Below are 19969 nucleotides of genomic sequence, written 5' to 3'. Positions count from 1 at the left end.
TTGGAGAAGATTCTTGAGAGTCCCTTGGACTGCAAGGAGATTAAACCTGTCAATCCTAAAGGAAATCAACCCTTAATATTCATTGGAAGAACTGATGCTGAAGCTGAAACTCCAGTCCTTTGGCCACCTGATGCGAAGAACTGACTCATTGGACAGTTAAAAGACCCTCTCATGCTGGGAAAGATTGAGGGCGGGAAGAGAAGGGGTCAACAGATTGGTTGGATGGTCAACACAGGTTGGATGGCATCACCGACTTAATGGACATGAATTTGAGCAAGCTCCAGGAGTTGGTGATGGACAGGGAGGCCTGGCATGCTGCAGTCCATGGGGTCACAAAGAGTAGGACATGACTTGAGCCACTGAATTGAACTGAGGGGGGTGCTATTTTTACCCTTAATGTAATTTTAAAATTTTAGGAAGAGATTTTCCTAGCAAGATATTTTAATGATTTTCTTCTATTTCAGAAAGACTTAAAATTTTATTTAAAAAACTTCTTTTTTTTAAGAGACTGTCAAGATTTTTGAAATAGTTTCAGTTTTTTGTCTATGTTCCAGGAGGTAATAAAGATCTTTGTTGAAGACAACTTAACCTTCAGTTTACCTATCCAGTTCCGGCAGTCGGTCCTAAGGGAACTCTTTCAGAAAGCTCAACAGGGGTGAGTAAGTGAATTACTTTTTGATTTTTATGTAAGAGTAAGTGTGCATTTCCGATTTATCAATAATGTCCCTCCAGATTACTTGTATGTCTGTCACAATGCTTTCACTTTATTTTTACTGTACAGAGAGTTAACATGGTTAGAGGAGCCACTTTAATTTTCATCTAATTCTTTTTTTAAAAATGCTTGGGTAAAAAAATTTAGACAGCAGAGTTTGATTCTGTTGGTTTGATTCAGATTAATCTGTATACCTAAATTATCCCTTGGTAAATTTAAAACTTTCCTGTTTATTTTTTTCTCCCATTGACTTAGGTAATTACTAATGTGCCTGAATATTGTAAAAATCTTACCTCTCAAGAATAAATGGCCCATTCTTGTGATTTTAGTTTTATACTATATGCCTTTCTATTAAAAAATAAATGAGTGTATCTACTTTTGTATTTGACAGAAATGAAACCCTGGATGAAATCTGTTTTAAAGTCTGTGCCTGTAACACAGTCCGTGATGTATTAGAAGGTAGAACAATTAGTGTTCAATTTAACCAGCTGTTTCTTAGACCTAATAAAGAGAAAATAGACTTTCTGCTTGAGGTGAGACGTTTTTCCCCCTTTGGTTTATAATTTTGCTTTGAGTTTTCCAGTGGCCTCCCAGCTGCCGCATCTGGAGCCCTCTTCACTGTCCTCGTCCGTCTCGCCTCTCCGGCTCAGGCGGCACGGCCGACAGAGCGCGCTTGCCCACCGTGTCTGCTGCTGGAGCTCGCTTCTGCTTCTCCGCCATCACCGGGTTTTCCTTAGTCCTCCATTGACTTCTCCTTTGATCTCCCTCTAATGTTTTTCTTTACTAAAGTTTTGTCCTTGGCTCACTCAGCTTCTTTTATTCTTCACACTTATATTCTCTTCCAAAATTTCAGTCACCTGCTCACTAAAAACGCTCAGATCATACCTCTTGCCTCTCATGTGAGCTCCATGATTTGTGTTTCTACTGGACCCCTCTCTCTCTCTAATAGTCTTAATGTAACAGACCTTGAGAGAAGTGCATTGACTACAGATAATACCATTTTGTTCCAAAAATACGATACTGCCAGTGCTCTTAAAGTCCTTAATGTGTCTTCCCACACCCTCTCTGCTCCTCCTTGAGGAAATTACCACCCTGCTTTTTTGTGATCATTATTTCCTTGTTTCTCATTACAGTTGTATCCCCTTTGTATGTACCGTTAAAGAATATTCTTAAATTTGCCTGTGTTGACCTCCACATAAATGAAATCATACAGAACAAGTTGTCTTTCAGGGAACATATCTGTGAGATGTTTTTTCAAGTTGTATGCAGATACAGTTTTTTTTCCCCATTGCTGTAAGATGTTACAACATTATATAACCATGCCACAATTTATTTATTATGATTATGGACACTTGTGTTATTTACAGGTTGGGGTTATTCTGCTGCTTGAACATTCTTGTGCTTACATCCTGGTGCACCCACATACCAGTTATCTGTTACATTCCTGGAGAAAGTATATCTGCAGTTTTTCCATAAAGTTTCAAAGTGTTTCTGCCACTACATGTATGAGCGTTTTGGTTGATCAGGATCTCACTGTCAGATTTCCTGTCTGGGTCATTGTATAATGGTATCTCGTTGAGGTGATTTTACTTCCTTATTTGTTGGCTGCATCGGGTCTTTGTTGCTGAGTGGGCTTTCTCTGCTTGCGGCCTGTGGGGTCTACTCTTGATTACAGTGTGTTCGTTGCAGTTCAACTGTTCAGTGCAGTTCTAGCCCTGCATTGCAGGGCTTCTCGCAGTGGCTTCTCTCTTTGAGGAGTGCAGGCTCTAGGTGCACAGGCTCAGTAGTTGTGGGGCGGGGACTTAGTTGCTCTGTAGCATGTGGGATCTTCCTGAACCAGGGATTGAGCTCCAGACCCCTGCATTGACAGGCAGGTTCTTAACCACTGGATCACCAGGAAAGCCCCCATTGAGGTTTTAATGTCCTTTTCCTTTCCCTTTATTTTTTGTTTCTTTATTTTCCTTCCTTTTCCTTTATTATTAATTAATTTAACAGCTTTTCATTTATTTTTTTGCATATACAGATTTCATATTTTGAGGTGCTTGTTCCAAGTGGTATGCCTCAGTTTTCTGTTGAATTGTCTTTTTTTTTTTTTTTGGCAGGAGTTTTTAATATATTCTGTTCTTTACTAGTTTTAAGTATTACAAGTATGTTTTCTGAGGTTCGCTTTTAACTTTTATTATTTTAAAAGTTCTTAATATAAAATTTATCAGTCTTTCTCATAAAGGAAGAGATTAGTGGATTTCTGTGTCTTGCTTAAAGCTTTTCATATCCTGTAGTTGTGGAAATTATTCTGTATTTCATCTTCTAAAAGCTCTAGAACTTGGCCTTCTTTTCGCAATTGGGTCTTTAATCCACCTGTGATTGAGTCTTGTGTTCATGGGGAGATATGGGTCTTTAATCCACCTGTGATTGAATGTTGTGTATCATGGGGAGAAGGGAATCCGGTGTCATTTTTTCCTCATGTGTTTCAGAGCCAGTTGCTGAAAGTTTCCTCTTTTTTCTGCCGGTGTCTAGCACTGCCTCCTTTGGATTCTGAGTGTCAGACATGCACACGTGTGTGGGCCTGTCTCTAGGCTACTCTGTGACAGCTTTTCTGTTTGTTTACCCATCCATCATACCTGTACCCAGGCTTGGTATCATCAGAAGCACAAACCTTGTTTTCCAAAGTTGTATTGGTTCTGCTTATCTTTTTACATTTTCTTGCAGACAGTAGACTCAGATGGTCAAGTTTCAGAAGTAAGACTGTTGGAATTTGTTTGAAATTACAGTACACTTAAAAGCCAGCTTGTGAAAAATTAGTAGCATTACCATATTGAGTATCCTAATCCAGGAGCTGGTATGGTTCTTGATTTATTTTGGTACCCTTTAATGTCCTTTAAAGCTTTATAATTTTTCCAGAGAAATCTTTTTTTTTATGAACTATAATTGAATTTGTATAATTGAGTTTGTTTCCAGCTAGTAATATACAATTCACTCATTTAAAGTGTACAGTTCAGTGATTTTTAGTATGTTCGTAGAGTTGTACAGCCATCACCTCAGCCAGTGTGCCAACATTTCATTCCTCTCTGCCCCTGTAAGAAAACTTCTTAACCATTAGCAATCATTTCTCATTTTCCTCTCAATCCCTGCAACCCCAGGCAACTATTGATCTATTTTTTGTCTCTGTAGATTTGCCTGTTCTGGACATGTCATATAAGTGAAGTCATAAAACATACGGTCTTTTGTAACTGACTTCTTTCACTTGGTATTGAAGATATTTCATCCATGTTGGAATGTCCATCAGTACTTCATTCCTTTTTATAGGTGAATAGTGTCCTACTGAATGGATACACTTACTCTTCAGTGTCTTTTTGAGTGTCCATTCATCACTTGATGGACGTTAGTGTTGTGTCTATTTTTTGGCTCTTGTTAATAGTACTGCTGTCCACGTTATATAATTTAGCTTTTGTGTCTGCATATTAGAGAGCATTGACAAGTTGTTGAGGTTAGGATCTTTTATACTAATAACTTTTTGACTTCTTGTAAAAAATATGTGGGAAGCCTAACCTAAAAAATTCACAATGATATTTAAATAATATTATTTTTAGATGACTAATATTTTCATAGCTAAGTTGCTCTTTGTTTTCATTGTTTATTTTTTAAACCTTGGTTACCTCCTTAACCATTGGTTCTGTGTTCTTTAGCTATTATTGATTATCCTTTTCAGCTATCCAAGATGAGTCTTTTCTCACTTTTCTGATGGGAACTGATTCTTACAGTTTATCACTCCATTTAATTTGGGTCCATACTTTGTAAATATCAGTGGGACTTGTTCATATGCTAAATAGATTATTCTTTACTGCATAATCCGTGAGATTATCCTTTACCTGCAGTTCTTGAAATGGTCACATTCCACGCCCTCTGCCCATAATGCATTCTTATTCTTTGGTCTCCTTTCTTAAATTTCTTAACCAAATCTGTGACCGATCCATGTCTGAAAGGACAATTTGATTTTTTTTTTTTTAATTTTAAAATCTTTAATTCTTACATGCGTTTTTACATGATTGTTTTTAAATCTAAACTTGCAAACTGTAGTATAATTATTTTGAAGTACCCATATTCAAATAAAAACTACTCTAATTCCTAGGTTTGTTCAAGATCAATAAATTTAGAAAAAGCTTCGGATACTTTGAAAGGAAACATGGCTGCTTTTTTGAAGTAAGTGCCTTTTCTTCTTTTTCTTAATTTTGAGCTTAGGTCTGTGCGAAAAATATCTTTTATTCCTTATCATTTTACATTTACCTTGCCTGTCTTCGTATAACCAGGTAGTAATTGGTAGTTGAGAACACTTACAGTTTAAATTTGTGTAGCTGTATAAAACTTAGGATTCTTGCTGTTACCCTGTTTGTATATTGTAGCAGTGAAATCATAACTTTAGATAAGGACCAAAGGGAAATTTTAAAAACTGTTCAAATTATTGTTGTGCAATTACTGAATGGTGGCTTTTAAACAGTTTATTAATAAAAATTGGTTATATGATTTTTTTCCCCAAACTAAAATTATATTCTTCTTTGTTTTATAACATTTCTTACTGATCTAGGAATGTGTGTCTGGGGTTGGAAGACCTGCAGTATGTTTTCATGATTTCTTCACACGAGCTTTTCATCACATTACTGAAAGATGAAGAACGAAAGTTACTTGTTGATCAGATGAGGAAGAGGTCCCCTAGAGTCAATCTGTGCATTAAACCCGTAACTTCATTTTATGATATCCCAGGTTAGATTTCCTAGCTCGAATTTTGGCATATTTTGCTCCTCAGGATATTTGAGGCTGTCGTCTTAATTTTTTTTATATTTACACTAATGCTGGTAGCTAATAGAAAACCTGTCTTTTGAGGTCATATTTCTGTCTAAGCAGTTAAGTTTTGGGAGTCTGCTCAGTATGGTTAATGGAGATGTAGGTCTGGATACGTAAAAGATTTTAGCTGGGGAAATAGATCTGCTGCTGTGTTTTGAAGGTATAAACCAAGAGGGAATAGGAGTGGTTACAAGCAAAAAATGGTGCAGGCTTGCATGCATTTCAGCCTTTATATCACTGTCTGCTGGCTAAACATTCAGCTTTGGCAACATGCCATTTTTGCCTTATTTGATGATTTTCTTCCATTGTTTTCTCTTATTTTAAAAATGTAATAAGAAAATATAGTGCTGCTTGTTAATAAGAAATACAGGCTTCAACACTTCAACATGCAGAGGAGACAATTCAATTGACTGAACTTGTTGCTACTTTGGACCTCACTAGATTTAAGCTGCTTTGACTCGGTTGTAAAGGAAAAGAGTGATATTATCACAGTTAAAATGCTGGCAATGCATTATTGAAGACTATATCTGAAAGTTGAGTTGTAATTAGGAATTTTAATGATCAATTCTTGGTTCTCTGGGAAGGCAGTGCCTCCACCTTCTCATTCTCTCCCTTCGAAAAACATTCTTTAAGTTTACTACTCAGAACATTTTAGAAGTGCTTTTAACACAGGATGTTCAAAAATAAATCAAAATTTTCCATATATCCCACATAATTCTTTCCATGTAAAGTTACAGATTTTTATTGGTTTATATTTTCATTACCTTTTTTGATAAATGTAAGATATAATCCAAGTTGTGTTAGGCTTTTTATATGAGAGTGAAGTTAAAACATAGTTTGCATTAAGTTGGATAAATCAGTTTTCAAGATGAGAGAGACTTTTAACTTCTAATGTTTATAAACATGCACAATTTCTGTCAGTAAATTACCATTCTCATGTTTTCACGATTTTCACGATTATGAATGAGTAACGAATGAATAAGGTATCAAATAATTATTAAATGAAAATCTCTTCTTCCTTTCTTAGCCTCCGCAAGTGTCACCATTGGCCAGTTAGAACATCAGCTGATACTGTCAGTGGATCCATGGAGGATTCGACAGATTTTAATTGAATTACATGGTATGACTTCAGAGCGTGAATTCTGGACAGTGTCTAATAAGGTAAGAAACCTCTGTTGAGAACAGATAAGAAAATTACCCTTGTTTTCAGATGTAATCTAATAGAAGAGCTGTTCCTTGACCTTTTTGAGAATAAGAAGCCCGTTTGTTTGTTAATAATTCATCAGTAATGTGAAAGACCTTCACACGACATTGTATTTTGAACATCTACTGATAGAGAAAATATGAAATAGGTAAAAAAAGTATTAAATCAATAACAACTAAAAATGAGTTTATATTTCATTTGTTGTTACAGCAGCTACATGCATTTTTAGTATAGCTGTAAATATGTGTATATTTGTGCACTCTGTAGCTAATACTTGCCATACAGAGTATTTTTGGTTTAGTTTTTTCATGTCCTCTCCAAGTCCGAAGCCTGCAGGTTAGAATCACCTCATTAAAACTTGTTTATAGAACATTTTTAGCTTTAGATATTTTTTTTAAAATGCCTCCCTCACTCCCCCAAAAATGCCGAGATACTGTTTCTGAAGTTGTCTAAGTTCTCCTGCATGGAAAGTGCAAATGAAGTAGCTTTTGAAGCATTCAGTGGAATATAGCTAGAGATTATTACACCTTACCTTCACCTGCATCTGGGAGCTAAGGGAACTAGCTAAGGGAACTAGCTCACAGACGCAGGTCAAGGTAAAGTGTAATGATACGGGGAGTTTGCCTTTAGTGTGTGCGTCTTATTCATTAGGTGTAGTCTTAGTGCATCCATGCTATTGTGTCCCAGCTCTTTGCAGCCCCATGGACTGCAGCCCACCAGGCTCCTCTGTCCATGGGATTTCCTGGGCAAGAATCCTGGAGTGGGTTGCCATGTCCTTCTCCAGGGGATCTTCCTGACCCAGGGATTGAACCCAGGTCTCCACCATTGTAGGAGGATTCTTTACTTGCTGAGCCACTAGGGAAGCCCCTATAATAATCTGAATGTGTTGCTAATATAGCTAGCTGTGTACTCCCTCTCTGCTGAATGTGATAAAAAGCAGCTAGGAATTGATGTGTATTCTGTGGGATTTGAATGTACAAGTGAAGTGAAATGAAAAATTGATCTCAGTCTTAGTTGGGCTTCCATAGCATTGAAATCGTTATTTGTGTTCATTTATATGGATGACGCAGTGTACAGCATAAGAGTTATGAGCCAGAGTTCTGGTACTAAGTACCTGAGTGTGAATCCCAGTGCTCTGCTTAATTAGCTGGATAGTCTTCAGCAAGTTATTTAACTTCTGTGTGCCTCTGTTTTCTCATCTGTGAAATGGAGATACAGTACCTAGTAATAATAACTTGTGAGGATCATATGGATTAATACATACTAAACTCCTAGATTTCGTCTTTATTTCTATAGGCTATCCTTCAGAAAGTTCCAATCCATTTAATTATTACTAGGTTATTATAGTGAATATGTTCATCTTAATTAGCGGTTCGTTGCGGCTATCGTTTTGTTTTCTTTTCTCTTTAAAAAATGACCTTTGAATGATTTTATTTTTTTTGAATGATTTTATTAAATAGAGTTGACTGTTACTGAAAAATTGTTATCTAGATTTGGCTGTGTGTGTGTGTGTTTATGTATTTTTATTTCTTCTAGTGGGAGTTACCTCTTGTCTATAGTAGTGTCATCCTGGGAATTAAAGACAATTTAACAAGAGATTTGGTTTACATTCTAATGGCCAAAGGTCTACACTGCAGTACTGTTAAGGTGAGTAAAAGTATACACTGACCTCTGGTTAAGAATATGCTTTATTATTTAGGGTGAAACCAGGAATCAGGATCAGTTTTGTGTTTCTGATCTTAACATCGTCATTGTAGGTCTGAAAGGATATCTGAAAAGGTATTTTGGTTTATTCTTTTCCCTTTATCCTCATAACTATACAAAAATGGTCTTGGACATATGGCTTTGTCTCTATTTCTTTTAAAAAATTAGACAATGTGAATAGTTCTTATTTGTATTTAGTATTATGTTAGTAAAAGATTGTATTTCAAGCTAAAAACAAAACAAAGATCTTTAAAATCACTTGGGAAGAGTCTGGTATGAGAACCGGACTTGTGGAGTCATGACAGCTAAGGGGATGGAAGATATCAGGTAGAGGGAATGGACAGTACTGGGCTGTAGCCCCTAAGTCCAGTTAAGAAACTGGAAGATACTCAGTAGAGTGTGCCATTCAGTTCAGTTCAGTCACTCAGTCGTGTCCAACTCTTTGCGACCCCATGAATTGCAGCACGCCAGGCCTCCCTGTCCATCACCAACTCCCGGAGTTCACTCAGACTCACGGCCATCAAGTCAGTGATACCATCCAGCCATCTCATCCTCTGTCATCCCCTTCTCCTCCTGCCCCCAAACCCTCCCAGCATCAGGGTCTTTTCTAATGAGTCAACTCTTCGCATCAGGTGACCAAAGTACTGGAGTTTCAGCTTTAGCATCATTCCTTCCAAAGAAATCCCAGGGCTGATCTTCAGAATGGACTGGTTGGATCTCCTTGCAGTCCAAGGGACTCTCAAGAGTCTTCTTCAGCACCACAGTTCAAAAACATCAATTCTTCGGTGCTCACCCTTCTTCACAGTCCAACTCTCACATCCGTACATGACCACAGGAAAAACCATAGCCTTGACTAGACGGACCTTAGTCGGCCAAGTAATGTCTCTGCTTTTGAATATACTATCTAGGTTGGTTATAACTTTCCTTCCAAGGAGTAAGCGTCTTTTAATTTCATGGCTGCAATTACCATCTGCAGTGATTTTGGAGCCCAAAAAAACAAAGTCTGACACTGTTTCCACTGTTTCCCCATCTATTTCCCATGAAGTGATGGGACTGGATGCCACGACCCTCGTTTTCTGAATGTTGAGCTTTAAGCCAACTTCTTCACTCTCCTCTTTCACTTTCATCAAGAGGCTTTTTAGCTCCTCTTCACTTTGTGCCATAAGGGTGGTATCATCTGCATATCTGAGGTTATTGATATTTCTCCCAGCAATCTTGATTCCAGCTTGTGTTTCTTCCAGTCCAGCATTTCTCATGCTGTACTCTGCATAGAAGTTAAATAAGCAGGGTGACAATATACAGCCTTGACGTACTCCTTTTCCTATTTGGAACCAGTCTGTTGTTCCATGTCCAGTTCTAACTGTTGCTTCCTGACCTGCATTCAGGTTTCTCAAGAGGCAGGTCAGGTGGTCTGGTATTCCCATCTCTCTCAGAATTCTCCACAGTTTATTGTGATCCACACAGTCAAAGGCTTTGGCATAGTCAGTAAAGCAGAAATAGATGTTTTTCTGGAACTCTCTTTCTTTTTCCGTGTTGGCAATTTGATCTCTGGTTCCTCTGCCTTTCCTAAAACCAGCTTGAACATCAGGAAGTTCACAGTGCACGTATTGTTGAAGCCTGGCTTGGAGAATTTTGAGCATTACTTTACTAGCTGTGTGAGATGAGTGCAATTGTGCAGTAGTTTGAGCGTTCTTTGGCATTGCCTTTCTTTGGGATTGGAATGAAAACTGACCTTTTCCAGTCCTGTGGCCACTGCTGAGTTTTCCAAATTTGCTGGCATATTGAGTGCAGCACTTTCACAGCATCATCTTTCAGGATTTAAAATAGCTTCACTGGAATTCAAGTTCTTTATTTAGTAAGAGCCATTTTTTCTTCATGACAGGAGGAATAGAAGCCAGATTATAAAAGCATGTGGAGAGAGAGAGAATGAGCGAAGGCTGTGTTTTGGAAAAATTAGAAGAAGATGTATAGGAAAGGGCTTAGATCATAGCTTATTTGTTTTATTTATTAGTCATATAGGCTAATAGGGTTGTGTGCAGAATTTTAGAATGTGGAACCTTGTGGAAGGGGGTAACATGTAATTCTGACTGTCTTAGGTGGAGAAGCGTGTTTAATCATGGAATTTTATACCTGTATAACATATGTATATTGTATATAACATTTATATAAACCTTTTAGTTTTGTTACAGTTTATGTAAAACTTCTTTAGTAATACAGCATGCATATTATACTGATTGTTTATTGAATGTTTTTAAAAAATTATAGGGAATTCCCTGTAGGTCCAGTGGTTCGGACTTATGCTTCCATCGCAGGAGGCATGCGTTTGATGCCTGGTCAGGAAGATCCCCCTGGAGAAGGAAGTGGCAACCCACTCCAGAATTCTTGCCTGGCAAATCCCATGGACAGAGGAGCCTGGTGGGCTACAGTCCATAGGGTCGCAAGAGTTGGATATGACTTAGCAACTAAACCACCGTATATATCTGCAGCACCACCACGGAGAACTAAGATCCCGCGTGCCATGTGGTGAAGCAAAAAAATATATATATGTAAAAGCATTAAATATTTATTGGAATAAGTCAGTAATGCAGAGATGATAAGTAAAAAGGTGATAATCTAGCCTCACTGCTCGAGATAACCAGTGTTCACCATTTAAATTAATTCTTCTGTTTGTTCTGTACTTATAAAGACATTTTTCTCACTTCAGGGGAAAGGTGATTCAGACCCGTCTGCTATTCTTTTTATAGGACTTTGCCCATGCTAAACAGTTATTTGCTGCTTGTTTGGAGTTGGTGACAGAATTCTCACCAAAACTTCGTCAGGTCATGCTGAATGAGATGCTTCTTCTGGATATTTATACACATGAAGCTGGAACAGGGCAGTCAGGAGAGAGACCGCCTTCTGATCTTATTAGTAGGGTGCGAGGATATCTGGAAATGAGGCTTCCTGGTAAGACACTTTCACAAAGCCAAATTTCAGGACTTTAGTACTCAAGTAACTGTGGGGAAGATTCTAAAAGAATATTTACAGGACTTTTTAACCATCAGTGAAAAAACTTTCTTTTAAAACAATTCAGATGTGGAGTTCACTCGAGAACATTGGGGGAAGCGTAGAAAACTGTTCTAGGTCTGCCATATATTAGTACCGAAAATATATTTGTTTACGGTTCCAGCCATGAGATGTCTGAAATCAGGGGGTCTGCAGGGCCATGCTTCCTTTGAAGGCTGTTGCTCCTCTGTCGGATGAGATGTCTGAAATCAGGGGGTCTGCAGGGCCATGCTTCCTTTGAAGGCTGTTGCTCCTCTGTCGTCTCTAGTGGCTCCCAGCAGCCTTTGGCATTCCTGGGCTTGCAGCTGCATCACTCGTCCTTGTCTCTTTCGCGTGGCCTTCTCGTGTGTGTGTGTGTGTGTGTGTGTGTGTGGCATTTTGTCGCTTTCACGTGGCCTTCTCATGTGTGTGTGTTTGTCTGTATTCTCATCCCTGTCCCCATCTGTCCTCTCGTAATGGCACCAGTCACTGGATTTAGGGTCTGCCCCAATACAGCGTGACTTCATTTTAATTAATACATCTTCAAAGACCCAGTTTCTGAGTACGATCACCTTCTGACGTTTCAGGTGAACATAAATTGAGGGGACACCTCTCAGCACACTATAGAAATTATATTGCAGTTTTAAGATATTGTTAGAAGAATCAAAATGTCCTAGAAGCTGCATGTTGAAGGTTTATTTCCTCATTGCTGCCATAGACAGGCCTCAAAATGATTGCCAGCGGGTCAGAAACTCACTTGTGCTCACTTTAGGAACAGGTTTGGCCGATCCAAAAATGTCTTATGAAAAGGGGCTTAAATAAGAATTATCATCTCTGTTACATATAATCTTGCTTTAAGAAGTTTCTTCTTGGAGAAGGAAATGGCAACCCACTCCAGTATTCTTGCCTGGGAAATCCCATGGACAGAGGCAGGCTACAGTCCCTGGGGTTACCAAAGAGTCCAACATGACTTAGCATGTAAACAACACCACGACTTTAACTACTCTAGCTTTATAATATGTTTTGAAATCAGGAAGCATAAGCTTTCCAACATTGTTCTTCTTTGTCAAAATGTTTTGGCTGTTTGGAGTCCTTTCAGATTCCATGTGAATTTTAGAATATTTTGTTGTTGTTGTTGTTTTTTCTGCAAAAAATTCCATTATGATTTTGATTGAGATTACATTAAATATGCAAATCTCTGAGAATTATATTGACATCTTAACAATACTGTCTTCTAATTCATGAACATGATATTTCTTTCCATCTATTTGTGATTTCTTTCATTTATTTAAGCAATGTTTTGTAGTTTTCAGTGCACAAGCCTTTTACCTCCTTGGTTAAGTTTATTTGTAAGTATTTTATTCCTTTTTATACTGTCATAATTCAACTTGATTTTTAAATTTCCTTTCCTGATTGTTTTTAGTATATAGAAATGTAACTGATCTTTGTGTGTTGATTTTGTATTCTGCAACTTTGCTGAATTTATTAATTCCAGAATTTTTTATTTTCCCCTATATATAGAATTGTTAGCATTTTCTACATATAGTTTCATTGCAAAAAGATAATTTTACATCTTCCTTTTAAGCTTCTATGTCTTTTATTTATTTTTCTTGACCAATTTCCATAGCTAGAATTTCCAACACTGTGTAAAGTGAAGCAATGAGAGTAAGCATCCTTTTCTTGATACTGATCTTAGAGAACAACTTTTATCAAGTCTTTTATCAAGTATGATGTTAACTGTAAGTCTTTCATATATGACCTTTATTACGTTGAGGTAGTTCCCTTCTGTTTATAATTGGTTGATTGTTATTATCTGAAGGAGTGTTAAATCTTGCTTCAAATGTTTCTTCTGCATCAGCTAAAATGATCACTTGGCTTTTGTCATTCATTCTGTTAATGTAGTGTATCAGGACTGTTGCTTTTTACGTATTATTTAAATTTTCTACAGCATCATTAATTTTACTGAATTGTATTTTATTTCTATGAAGTGTCATAGGTTTTCAAGATATGGTAATGTCATATCATCTACAAATATAGATATTTTCAACTCAAAAAAAAGTTTCTTAATTTTACATATTTTAATAATATTTAGAGCATTTCAATCATACTGTACACATTTAATACTATAAACAGTAAAATTTATGTGGTAGAAATATCAAGGAAGGTGCTAATAATGTGTGCAAACAAATGGCTGCTGGTTTTCTGGGGTCTTTTGAATTAATTAATAACATTGTGTTTTCTTAAAGACATTACAACTTTTCAGCACTCTAGAGATAGAATTCCTTTGAGTTTTAATATGTCAGTGCCCTTCAGTCTTAATAAGAATTGATTTAATTAATATATACTGTCAACAGAGTGTTTTCTTTTTAAAGGTTAAAGATTGGTTTTTCATACGTGTTTTCTCTGAAATGAAAAGCAAAAAGAGTTTTAGAAATCCTAACATCTATTGAGTGGTGCTAACTATATGTCTGACATTAGAACTTAGTACATAACTGATTTAGTCCTCACGGCGTCTCTGTGAAGTAGCTGCCTCTTTAATTATCCCTGTTTTGTAAATCAAGAAACAAAGGTTAAAGAATTTGGCCATGAAGTAGGAGACAAAAGTGTGTTTTGAACTCATCAGTCCAGCTTAACCCTATGCCTTTACTCTTTGAAATGATAGGAAACGCCTTCGTATAATTACAGTCTCTTTGTGCCACCTTGTTGTCATTTGAACAGTTTGGGGTTCACATACTTTTCCTTCCCTTCATCCTTCCTTCCTTCCCTCCGTTGACTTACTGAATGTTCATCTGTTTTTCCCATAGTTTGTGTTGTGAACAGTGTTGGAAATGAGAAGGGAAAGGATGTACTGTTAGGAAGAATGAGAAAATGATTGAGCCCCACTCTAGATGCTAATTCTTCTCTGAGAACAGTTGTGGACTCTCTAATGAGAAGTGACCAGTGAAAAAGGAAGCCTTGGAGCCAGGTGCTGTCTGGCTTTCCTTTGGCAAAGTGTATAGGGAGCAATGCACAGTGAAATGCTGTGCACTGGGATATTAAATTTACTTCTGTCTTCATTCCTTCTTTAAGAAGATAATGCAAAGAGTGTATTCTTATTAATTTTTCTGTGTTCCTATGCCTCTTTTTTGTTGTTTCCAATTGCTTTTTGGAATAAAGTGAGGTATTAAACAAATAGCCACAGGTACAGACTTTTAGAAAGACTGAAAAATCTAGTTCTCCCCATTTTAAGTGTCAACATTGTTATTTAGTATTCAGTGGGTTTCTTTTTCTCTTTCTTGAAATACATTAAAGCCTATTATATACTTTGAGCTATAAAAATTCAAGTGTATTTAATATTATATTTATTTCAAAGGAAATAATTGTCAAACAGTTCTGAGTGCCTGTTTTCCTCATATCTTTATTTAAAATTGTTGCTGGTGTAATATTTTTTGAATGAGTAAATGATTTGTGTCATGCATATTTATCATGCTTTACTCAGAATAACTATTAAAAATGAAAAATATTTAAAGAAATATGCAGGTTTAACACATAGTTTACCTATTTCTGTACTCTAAATATGCTAGAAGGTTATACTGTACCATCATATATTTGTTGTGTTTGTGTGGTTATTCTCCACACATTTAAATTATAAATTTGTAGAGGCTAGATACCAACTCCTACACTTCTATAGTAGAGTATTAGGCATCTTAAGGTGTTATTAGTAGAGAATTTTGTTGATTAGTAGTGGAAACTGGCAGTCTATTATTGGAAAATATTAGACTTTCTAGAAGAAAAGTATAAAATGTTAGAGTTTTTCTGTTTTTTTATCTGTAACTATTGTTTTTCATTTACTCAACTGGAATCTGAGCAACTGTTTGCTTTGTTCTTTTAATGTTATGGTAGTAATTCTAACTACCTTCTTTTTTGCTTTTTAGATATTCCTTTTCGTCAAGTTATTTCTGAGGAGTGTGTGGCTTTTATGTTAAACTGGAGGGAAAATGAATACCTTACTCTGCAAGTTCCTGCATTTCTACTCCAGAGTAATCCGTTTGTGAAGGTAATTCATGTTTAATCTAAATAAAAGAATTATTAGGGTGGGATTATTGGACGAGTTTCTTTAGATCTGTACTCCTTAGGTAACTTGTCCAGTTTCTAAGATTGAATATAAGTGTGGACAAATACTTGTTGGTTTGCAGGTAAGAGTATAGTTTTTGATAATTACGGCACTTGAGTTTGCCCTCTCTTAATATTTTTTTTCTAGTACCATATAGTTATGAAAATTTAAGCAAAGATTATTTAGTTAACAGACAACATTTTGGTATAATCCTAAACTAGTGAAAAGTTAGTTAGTTTTTCTTGCTTTGATTGATGTAGTCAGACTGTGACTTTAGCTCTGGAGTACCCGGGGTGGAACTGAAGGAACCTCCAGGGATGAACTGCAGCCATTTCCATGTGAGCACCTTCAGTTCAGTTGCTCAGTCGCTCAGTCGTGTTCACTCTTTGCAGCCTCATGAATCGCAGCATGCCAGGCCTCCCTGTCCATCACCAGCTCCCGGAGTTCACCCAAACTCATGTCCATCAAGTCAGTGATGCCATCCAGCCATCTCATCCTCTGTCGTCCCTTTCTCCTCCTGCCCCCAATCCCTCCCAGCATCAGGGTCTTTTCCAATGAGTCAGCTCTTCGCATGAGGTGGCCAAAGTATTGGAGTTTCAGCTTTAGCATCTTCCTTCCAATGAACACCCAGGGCTGATCTCCTTTAGAATGGACTGGTTGGATCTCCTTGCAGTCCAAGGGACTCTCAAGAGTCTTCTCCAACACCACAGTTCAGAAGCATCGATTCTTTGGTGCTCAGCTTTTTTCACAGTCCAACTCTCACATCCATACATGACCACTGGAAAAACCATAGCCTTGACTAGGCGGACCTTTGTTGGCAAAGTAATGTCTCTGCTTTTGAATATGCTATCTAGGTTGGTTATAACTTTCCTTCCAAGGAGTAAGCGTCTTTTAATTTCATGGCTGCAGTCACCATCTGCAGTGATTTTGGAGCCCCCAAAAATAAAGTCTGACACTGTTTCCACTGTTTCCCCATCTATTTCCCATGAAATGACAGGACCAGATGCCATGATCTTCGTTTTCTGAATGTTGAGCTTTAAGCCAACTTTTTCACTCCCCTCTTTCACTTTCATCAAGAGGCTTTTTAGTTCCTCTTCACTTTGTGCCATAAGGGTGGTGTCATCTGCATATCTGAGGTTATTGATATTTCTCCCGGCAATCTTGATTCTAGCTTATGCTTCTTCCAGTCCAGCATTTCTCATGATGTACTCTGCATAGAAGTTAAATAAGCAGGGTGACAGTATACAGCCTTGACATACTCCTTACCCTTCCTCAAAGCCTGTTAAACTCTCTTAAGTTGATGCCTGATTCTCATTAGTGTGCTTGCAAAGTCGCTTTAGTCGTGTCTGACTCTTTGTGATTCTATGGACTGTAGCCCGCCAGGCTCCTCTGTCCATGGGGATTCTCCAGGCAAGAATACTGGAGTGGGTTGCCTTGCCCTCCTCCAGGGGATCTTCCCAACCCAGGGATCGAACCCGAGTCTCTTATATCTCCTGCATTGGCAGGTGGATTCTTTACCACTGGATGCCCCCTTATTAGTGCGCATGTTTGTTATTAGTAATTAATTCCATGTGAAAGAATTCATTCAGTGAATTGATGGTATGTTGTTTATTTTTCTTTCTTAATTGTATCTCTCCTGTACCACTGAAAGTACTTCTGTGTGCAGAGAACTTGAAAAATATGGAGATGTTTTCCCTAAGAAAACAAATCTTTCATTTGTTAATTCTGTGTTTGCCCTGAAGAAGCAGTGAGCTTTTCTCCCTTTCTGGTCTTACAGTTTAAAAAAAAGAAGTTCTATGATTTAAGACTTTTAATGTATGCATCTCATCCCAAGTTTCTTTGTTCTTTTGTAAAAATGCTTAGTTATTTATTTTTGCTGCTGCCCTTGGGATTTCTCTGGCTGTGATGACGGGGGGGGGGGGGGGGGGGGGGGGTGGGCGGAAAGCTTCTCACCGTGGGGGCTCCTCTTGCTGCAGAGCGGCGCTCAGCTTCCGTAGTTGCAGCTCGTGGGCTTAGGTGCCCTGCGGCCCGTGGGATCGCCCCTGACCAGGGATCATACCTGTATCCCCTGCATTGCAAGGCAGATTCTTAACTTCTGGACCACCAGGGACACCCTTATTCTTTTCTTAATGCTTGTATTACCTTTTGTTGTTCTTATCTGTCCTCATCTCATCTTTAGTACACAGTCCCTTAAATTGGTGGGTATCTGGGAACCTGGCAAGATTGTACTAGCTTTTTACATTTGTCTTCAGTTATTTGTTTCTTCTTTCTTATTTCATGTATGTCCTTTGAAGAACTGAGCTCATTTTATTTCAGCCTTTTGGAGACTTAATGATTTTTTCGGTTTTCCCTCCTTTTTTGTTTTCTTCCTGATTGTTCATAAAAATATATTGTTGTCCCTGAATTATCCTTCTCTTTGTAATTTCAGACTTTGGATTATATCTGTGTTTTTAGTCAACTTTGTGAGATGAGAGTTCCTCATATTTAGGGAGTTTTTCTGATGATGCCCAGCACTCCCTTAGGCTTTAGTAAGCCCTCAGATGAGAGAACCGTTTTGTCTCAAGATGGTCATGTCCACTGAGAATGGTGGCTTGGTATTAAGATGGTGCTGTAGCTTCTCTCTTTGTTCATCTTAGCAGTGAGTTCGGTGGAGCCATGCACCAGAGAGGTTGTTTGGGTGTTTGAGGGCCCACAGTGCAGAAGGCTGTGCTGTTGATTACCTCACCCTGGGCCCGGTTAGCCCCTGCTTCCTGCACTTCCCCCTCTGTCTACAGAGGGGGAAGGGTAAGGGGTGACCTTGCTGCAGGGCCACTCAGGCGTCTCATTGGCTCGTCTGGGTTAGGGTTTTGTGTGCCTCCTTCCTTAGCTGGCCCCTTGTTCCCTTGTTAGCACAGAGGAGAAAGTAGAGAAATAAGTCTAGAGTGCGGGATGTGTATTAAAAATTACACAGAGTAGAGCACCTTCCAGGCTTTGAATTTCATGTGGAATATTAATACACAAGTATAGGGAAGAGTCTGGAAGGGTATTAATAGTCATTATCCCTGGGTAGTGAAACAGTAAATGATTTAAATTGATTTTATTTTCCATTCTGTTACATATTTCTTTAAATTTCCACTTATCACAAAAAGGAAAGAAGCTTTTAAGCATGTGACTAAAGACCTTTCGAAATAGTGAAAACTGTCCAGCCTGTCTCGCGGATCAGGGTGGGGGTAGTGTAGTCTAGGAAAATGTACAGCGTTGATGGGCACTTGGATTATAGGAGGCTGGCTGGTGGGAGGAGGAGGAGAGGTTGGTGCTCACTTAGGTCGCAGTGGTGTAGGAAAAGGCCTGGCTTGGACCGAGCCTGCCACCCTGTTACGGAGCGGGAGCCTCTCCTTCCTGGCCTGCCCTCCAGCCTGTCAGTGGTGCCAGCACGCTCCCAGCCCCGCCCTCACGGTGCTTCCTCATGCTCCTGCACTTCTGCTGGGGTTCATTCTGGATCCTTAGCCACCTTAGGTCCTGAAGGCTGCCTTCGTTCAGATCAGTCCCTTTTAGTAATCTGTGCTTCCTTAATTCTCCCTCCTCACATCAACAGTAGTTACATCCTCAGTCGCTACCATTTCCTTAGAGAAAAGTTTCTCTAAATCTTGTTCTTCTGTTCTGCCAACTTCAGTGTCTGTATTTTTTCCTCATTTTTTTCATTAAAAAAAAAAAATGTGTGGGTGTGAATGAAATTTAAGCACTGTTTTAATCTATCTCTGGGCTTTTACAGGTAACACTGTCCTGTATATATTCCATTACAGGCTTTTTTTTTCCAAGTGGGATCATAGTAAGTGTATTTAGCAGCTTTTTTCCCCCACTTAATAGCATGTCTCTTGCCTTGCTTCACTTTTATCCTCATTAGACTATGCTGTTTTTGTTCTCCTTAGACTGGTTGTTTAGAAACAAGGTTTGTAATGTGGTGGAACCAGAGGATCCTCTTCCCAGATCTGATTCAGATCTGTCTTGTCAGTGGACAGTGAGCTCTGAATTCCCCAGTGGTTGGATAGAGGCCAGCATCAAATAACCGTGCTTCGTATGTGCAGGCAGTTTTGATCTTTCTTTAGCTGTTCCTCAGTAATAGAAACAGCATGTATGACATTACAGATTGTCTTCTGTGTGTTTCTGTTTTTCCTGTTATAGCTTGGACAGCTTTTAGCAGCTACGTGCAAAGAACTTCCAGGCCCTAAGGAAAGTAGACGGACTGCTAAAGACCTTTGGGAAGTTGTGGTTCAGATCTGTAGTGTGTCCAGTCAACACAAACGAGGAAATGATGGCAGAGTTAGTTTAATAAAGCAGAGGGAATCTACATTAGGTATAATGTATCGGTACGTTTCTATCAGTTTATTTTTTAAGTTATTTATACTATTTTGTA

At 38.3% G+C, this 19969-nt stretch overlaps 1 protein-coding gene across 1 annotated transcript in view; it reads left to right on the top strand.

Annotated features, from left to right (window-relative positions):
- INTS8 (integrator complex subunit 8) overlaps positions 1–19969 on the top strand; it is a 47297-nt gene that overhangs the window by 14487 nt on the left and 12841 nt on the right. The window contains exons 9-17 of the mRNA XM_069600584.1: positions 555–655; positions 1104–1245; positions 4842–4912; positions 5295–5470; positions 6579–6712; positions 8292–8402; positions 11204–11405; positions 15398–15519; positions 19738–19922. Of these exons, the coding sequence (XP_069456685.1) occupies positions 555–655; positions 1104–1245; positions 4842–4912; positions 5295–5470; positions 6579–6712; positions 8292–8402; positions 11204–11405; positions 15398–15519; positions 19738–19922 (1244 nt within the window). The remainder of the gene's footprint in view (positions 1–554; positions 656–1103; positions 1246–4841; positions 4913–5294; positions 5471–6578; positions 6713–8291; positions 8403–11203; positions 11406–15397; positions 15520–19737; positions 19923–19969) is intronic.

The sequence above is a fragment of the Ovis canadensis genome, chromosome 9, assembly GCF_042477335.2.
Source record: "Ovis canadensis isolate MfBH-ARS-UI-01 breed Bighorn chromosome 9, ARS-UI_OviCan_v2, whole genome shotgun sequence".
In the NCBI taxonomy this organism is placed as follows: Eukaryota; Metazoa; Chordata; class Mammalia; order Artiodactyla; family Bovidae; genus Ovis; species Ovis canadensis.
This window is presented reverse-complemented; position numbering and strand designations above follow the sequence as displayed.